The sequence below is a fragment of the Camellia sinensis genome, chromosome 11 (genome assembly GCF_055761805.1).
Source record: "Camellia sinensis isolate YWXY chromosome 11, ASM5576180v1, whole genome shotgun sequence".
Lineage (NCBI taxonomy): Eukaryota > Viridiplantae > Streptophyta > Magnoliopsida > Ericales > Theaceae > Camellia > Camellia sinensis.
In genome coordinates, this window is record NC_138971.1 from 175,989,730 (window position 1) to 175,996,854 (window position 7,125).

A 7,125-nucleotide genomic window follows, 5' to 3' on the forward strand; every position below is an offset into this window, starting at 1 on the left:
AGAAATTTTGATAAAGTAAAGATGGTAAAGAAACATTGATGGAGGATAAAGTTGAAAAATAAGATAAATATAATTGTAATTCTACATTTATATATTTTCTTATACAATATAAATTAAATAATGAATAAGAAAATAATTTATCTTACTAATTCAATTAAATAATAAATATCACACTTATTTAATGAGATTATTAATGCTTTCAATATTAATCTTATGAGTCAAATATCACCTAAAATACACTTTGAACCTTTTAAGCGAAAGCAAGCATAAGACGGCGTGGGAGAAAAAGTTTACGGGGAGATGTAAGCAAGTATCTATATACAAATGGAGGACCACACGGGGTGGGGGTATACGGTGGTTACTTCGTCATGGAGGATCATAATGATTTTGATGATTTTCCTCACTCTTTCAAGAACTATGTTAAGTCGACAAAACTAACCTGGCGTCGCCTGGAGCCCATGAATTCTAGTGTTTTCTGGAGTGAGGATGCCCTGGAATCTGAAAGTTCTCCGACTCATTCCTCAGGTAAGTTATTTCTTTCTGTTCTGGGAAGCTCAAATATTGAATTTATGAAAATAAATAGTAAATAAATAAAAAGAAATGTATGTTGTTGATAGTTTACTGGGGAAATTAGTAAATTACACACAAAATAAAATAAAAGTTTATGGGAAAAAATTACAATAATATGGGGAATAAACTTTAATCAGGAAAGTTTTATTGTATACACAAATGGCGTCTCCGGAATGTTTATAAATGAGGTCACTTTACAAATTTAAATTTCACAAATTTTATGAGAGAAAAAAATTAAATTAAACAACATTCACTCTTTTTGGTTTTGAAGAGTTTTTTTTGTGTTTTCTTGTCTTTAGGAATTTTTTCCCCATATTTTAGTCACTTTTTTACATGCACTTTATACCTAAAAATAAAAGATTTGTAAAAGGGATTAATTATAAGCACACCCTGAAAATTACTTAAACTATAAATTATTCTTGTAGTTTTAGAAATTACATTATAACTCCTAAAGTTTTTAATTTCATAACAAATAGGTCATTTTATTAATAAATTATCAAGTTAATTAACAGTTTTTAATAATGTTAAAATTTTATTTCAATTAATAATTCAGATAATTTTTTTATTGTATAAGTGAACAGTTAGAAATTTTACTTTTTAAATTAATTCTGTTAAATAAAAAATTCTGACAGGGAAGCATTTGTAATTTTCTAAACTAGAGGGACAATTCATATTTTAAGCAAACCTTAGGGGGTGTATTTGTAATTTACCCTTGCAAAAAAAAAATCTAAGAAAATTTATATTTTTTTGTACGGATAAATTACAATTATAATCCCTAAAGTTTAACACTTTTTTTTTAATTTTATCAAATCAATTTAGCCGGAAGACAATATAAAAATAAAACATAAGTCTAAAGGTTATATACAATTGTTATAGGGCCTGAATTTTAATTTATTATTAACTTAATTATCCTTTTTGTATTTAGTGAATTTTTAAAATAATTTTTCACAAATATTTTATTTTTTTAAATTTATTCAGATTAAGTGGAAATAAAAAGTAAAATAATTTGCTTAAAATATTTTAAAAGTTCACTAAACACAAAAAATAAAAAATTAGAAAATATTTTTAAAAACTATTTAGTAAACAGAGTGATTTAAATTTTTAAACAGGAGGTCTCTAATAGTTGTGGTCCTTATTTGATGAGGTCCCTTAATTTTTTAATATAATTAAACTATATTAAATAAAATATTAACATTGTAAATAATTTTTTTTCAAAAGTTTTTAATGGCTTGATGGGGTCATGGTACCTCATCACCTCTCACTTGGAGTTTGTATAATATCCCTAATTATGATTTTCATTTTTGTTAGGAATCCATCATGTGGTATGAGATAGGCTTTGTGGATTGTGTTTTACCCAAATCCAATATGAGATATCTGACCCGTTTATTTCAAACTCGTGGTACGAGCCTTCTATGTTTGGAATGATTTTCAAACTATATTTATATCCCTATATTTCAACATGATGTTTGGATATTACACTCAAATTACATTTTCATAACATTTACAAAACTCTGCACAAAACTCTGTTTGAGGCGCAATTTTCAAAAAAAAAATTTTCAAATTTGGCCTAACCGGTGTCTGGCCGGTTGATCGGAACAATGTAATTTTTTTTTTTTTTTGGCAATTGACATATGTTAATTTTTATATATTCGAAAAAATATTTTTTGAATTTTTAAATTTCTTTATGTGCTTTAATAGAATTTTAAGTTGTATGTTTGGTTATGAGTTGTAAGTTTTTGTATCAAATATCATATGTCACATCAAAAATTCTCCACTCAATTCAAAACTCTTTCACCAAACAAAATTTTCACACTCAAATCATAATTCCAGAACTCACAAACTCAAAATACAAATCATACTTTCAAATCATATTTACAAAACTCTACCAAATGCAACCTAAATATGCCAAATCCGATTTTAAACGAACTTGGATTCGAATAAATCGGATCCGATCTTATTATATATCCAATCTGTTTATACTATTTCATTGATTGAGATTTTGCTTTGGTAATTCATACAGTGAGTGTACATATTCATGTAAATTGGATAATTAATAACTCTTTCAAATTTACTTGATTTTGTTTTTTTAATTATAGATCTCATAATTGATTTTGTTTTTTTAATTATAGATCTCATATTTTAATAAGACAACATGGATTTGAAAATTATTGCACAATTACCTCTTTGTTCAATGTGATACCATTTTCTGAGGACAAATCGACTTTAATTTATTGCTGCACATTCGATTGATTCAATTTGCTTTGGAGATACTCATGCTGATGTAGTTTTTTGCTGGCAACATGCTGCTGTATTTCATTTTCTAGGAAAGTTATTCATGGTAATTCGTGAATGGAAGATATTTTTTTCAAGGCTTCGCAAAAAAGAAAAAAGGAAAGAGCAAACTAGATCAGATCGGATTTACGGATCAGAATCCACATAGAGCGGATTCGGATCATATTATTTGTTATCAGATTTAGTGTATTCACATTCAGATTAGTAATTAATTGGATTGGATTGGATTCTACCTAATTGGATCCTAATCTGACAGTTTATAGGCTTAGTATGAGGGTTTGTGGCGGTCAAATTTGTGGTGAACTAGAATATGTGGGTTTGTTGTATTGGTTATGGGCTTAAATGGCCTTCATATTGAGACTTTGGGATGTGTTTTTTAAATGGTCTTGTTTGGTTTGTTTTTCAGAAAAATTTTTGAGAAAAATGTTTTATAAATAAATTTTCAAGAATAATCGAATCAAACAAATTTTTTTTAAAAAAATCTTAAAATTTTGTTTGGTTACCTATTTTTCAAAATCACTCTCTCTCAAACACATTAAATCAATCACTTTTTTTAAAACGTTCTCTTCAAAACAATTTTCCGAAACAATTTTTAAAAAAAGATAAACCAAACAAATTTTTATACTTTTTATTTCAAAAACTACTTTATAAACACAAACCAAACGCAAACTGAAGTATTTGGCCTTTGTTATGATCTAAATCGATGGTAGTTATAAACTGTTGTGGTTGAAATTTTGGGTGCATACCATATGCCCTATTTTGGTGGTGTATGATAGCACGTCCCCCTTTCAAATGCATAAGGGTGGAGAAAGTTAAAAATTAGTTGTAAACGTAGAAAAGTACTATAGAAGACGCACTTTTTAAAAGTGTGTATCATATATATCTTATAATTATAAAAAAAATAATTTAATTTCATATTTTTTGAATCATAATTAAAATAAATAAATAAAATTCTAATCAAACGTAAAAAGTTACAATCAAAACCTCAAAATAATGCCATGACTAAAAAAGAATTTTGTTTATAATTAAAGAAAAAAAATGTCGTAATAGAATTCTCCATAAAAGTGTGATTTATTTTACTATTTTGCCTCATCAAGGATTCTCTAGAGTGTTTTTTTCTTAAAGTGGTATATTGTATAGTTGAGATTTAATATTAAAAAATTGATATGACTTATCATTAAATCTCAACCACACAATATACCACTCTAAGAAACTTTAGAAAAAAAAAACTCTAGAGGATCCTTGCTCATTTTGCCTATTCTTTTCTCTCTTTCACACACCCACACCCCTTGCTCGTCTCCGCCCCTCCCCACGCTTCCTCGCCATCCTTATCTGTGTGTGTGTGCGCGCGCGCAAAACCCTAATCAGTGCCACCATCCATGGCCACCACCATCACCATCCACGACTACTTGTAGCTACTCATGGCCACACCATGTATTCCCCACCATTTCACGCCACCTCCACCACCACCACCACCACCATCCTTCCCATCTTTCCCATTTGAAAACCTTAAGCTATTATGTTACCCTGGACAGCTCCCCACCACCGCAACTAGGCCTATGATCTCCCCTTTCACGACGTCTTACCTTTCAAAAACCCTTTCAAAATCCAAAGAGAGATCACGAGTAATAGAGAGATGAGGTATTGGAGAGAATAATCAAAGGATTAGAGATGGGCTACAGAGAGTGGGAAGGGTGGGGAAGGGCAAGGAGGGTTGGGGAGGGTACGAGTGGAGCTGGTGAGGGGGGAGGGGCTACTTGATTGGGAAGGCTGGGGGAATGGTGGATGGTCGAGGAGGAATGACTATGACAAAGAGAGAGAGAGAGAGAGAGAGTGAGACGGAAGAGGAGCGTATTTATCATTGCAATGATGGATTCCACTCCTTTGTAATTATTTTTTAGTCCTAATGTTTTTGTAATTATTTGCCCTATTTTCCATTTTTCTATTTTTTTTTTTGGGGGGGGGGGGGTGTTTCTCTTAACCTACGCTTGGATCTTTTGATTTTTGAATGAAACCAAAAAAAAAAAATTCATAAAATAAACGTTGGAGTCATTTTCCACTTCAATAAGTCTAGGAACATAAATACCAAAGTCTACACTTTTAAAAATAATTTCAAATAAATGGTAAACTTTATGAAGATTAAAATTAAAGTTGTAATTCATGAATCTGTAATTATTTTATATAAGAACCACTGACATGTAATTTTTCCCCAAAAAAAAACATACAAATGCATGTTTTTTTCTTAGAACAATTTTCTCTATTTATGCTAAATGACCGAGTAGCTTATCTGGAAATTATTCAGAGAGATTCAAGCATTAGCTTTGACTCAGGAAACTTTCAATACATGTAGGTGGCGTTCCCAATTCAGTTCCCGAAACACTGATCGCCAATGGAAAAGTTACAGTCAAGATTAGATCTGTTATTGAGAAGTTAACAACTGACTTTGGCCATTTAAAATCTGGTGTTCTACTTCAGTTATGGGCACCCAGAACAGATGGAGACAGATGTGTGCTTACCACTACGGATCAACCTTTTGGCCTTTATGAAACTGAAGCACTTTGTAACTTTAGAATGAAATGTATGGAGTATAAATTTTATGTGGATGCCAAAAGTGCAGATGACCCCGGGGTACTGGGCCATGTTTTCCGGCAAAATGAGCTAGCATTTACTCCATATGTCATGTATTACACATATGAAAAGTACCCGCAGCGCGATGATGCTATAAAATCAGCTGTTCAGACATCTATGGCTTTTCCAGTGATTTATCCTTCTTCCAGTCGCTGTGTTGGTGTACTCGAACTACTGTTTACTAGAGTGTTCTTCAACGCTCTGTATATAGTTAACAAAGTCAATGCAGAGCTTCAGGTTTGTCATTCCTATTATATAGATAGGAGAAGATCCGCTCCAGCACTTTCTTCTTCCAACACTTAATCCAAAGCCCACAATGACTAACTATTGAATTATGACGTTTGGATTAAATGCTAGATAATAGCTGAAAAAAGAAAGTGCTAGAGAAAATCTGAAGGGTCGTGGCCCTCAAATTTTATTTCTGTTTTTCACTGTAGCACACCTTTAACAGCCCCGACATTTGAGAAATTTACACCTATGGCCCTTCCAATTATGTTATGGGTCTCCCTCCTGGCAGGACTGTTTCCACCACTGCTAGTATTCATATACTATTCGTTTCTTTATAATTTTTTCCCCTTTCTATTGAGCCATTTGATCAGCTATGGTTACATCATGTCGGTTCTCCTACAGGATGTAGGTCTGGAAAAGTCAGATACATATGGCCATCTTGTCACACCGGTAAGTTGCAACTGCAATACAAGTCTCGAACATTTTTTAAAATTTAAATATTTTTTGGGTAAATGTAAATTTCCCAATACTCTACTCTCACAAATACTATATATTAAACTAGGTGGATTACAAAGCTCACAATCAGGTGCTGGTAGAATTATCAAAGGGGATGAAAGTGGTTTGTGAAACTCATAAATTACTTTTGAGTCTGGCCTGGGTTCCATGCAGTTGTGGTAGAGATGCGGAATTGGATAGCAGTTGCAATAAGCGTTATGTCAGCTGTAAGGGACAAGTCGTGAACACAATTGTTTGTATGGAAACATTCTATGCTTCTGATGTGTATAACCAGGGTTTTGTCAATTCTTGTTCTGACTATTACATACGAACGGGGCACGGTGTTGTTGGGAGTGCATTACGGTCCTATAGTCCATGTTTCTGCGAGGATGTGACTCAATTTAGCAAAACTGAGTACCCATTAGTGCACTTTGCATGCGCATACAGGCTAACTAGCAGTTTTGCAATTTGCTTGAGAAGTACTTATACTGGAGATGTAGATTATGTAATAGAATTTTTTCTGCCTCGAAATATAGAAAGTGATCCGGTTCTAAGGACCTTGTTGTATTCCATATTGGCCACAATGAAACAGCATTTCCGAAGTTTTAAGGTTGCTTCTGGAGAAGAACTGGGACAGGAATTATCGATTGAAGTTTTGAAGGATAGGAGACTATGGCATTGATCTCAAATATGCCGAATTACTAGACGGTGTAGCCAGATACAACGAATCAACAATTAATGGTGGAAGTTGATGCCATGAACAGTGAAAGGAATGTTGTTGGTCCTGAACAAAACAATGGTGATGATGTTATTTATTCTGAGAGCAAGGGTTTTGTAAGGACATCAATGGAACAAGAGAGAGGAACTGGAAACCAATTTACCCGTGATTACCTTTTACAATTTTCGAAAATG

At 32.3% G+C, this 7,125-nt stretch overlaps 1 protein-coding gene across 1 annotated transcript; it reads left to right on the plus strand.

Annotated features, from left to right (window-relative positions):
* The first annotated feature begins 289 nt into the window (after positions 1-289).
* Positions 290-6,895, plus strand: LOC114300383 (protein NLP6). Its single transcript, XM_028245263.2, has 4 exons — positions 290-525; positions 5,213-5,727; positions 6,121-6,168; positions 6,281-6,895. Exons 1-4 carry the CDS (start codon positions 369-371, stop codon positions 6,893-6,895), a joined length of 1,335 nt encoding a protein of 444 aa, XP_028101064.2. The 5' UTR covers positions 290-368.
* Positions 6,896-7,125: the final 230 nt, after the last annotated feature.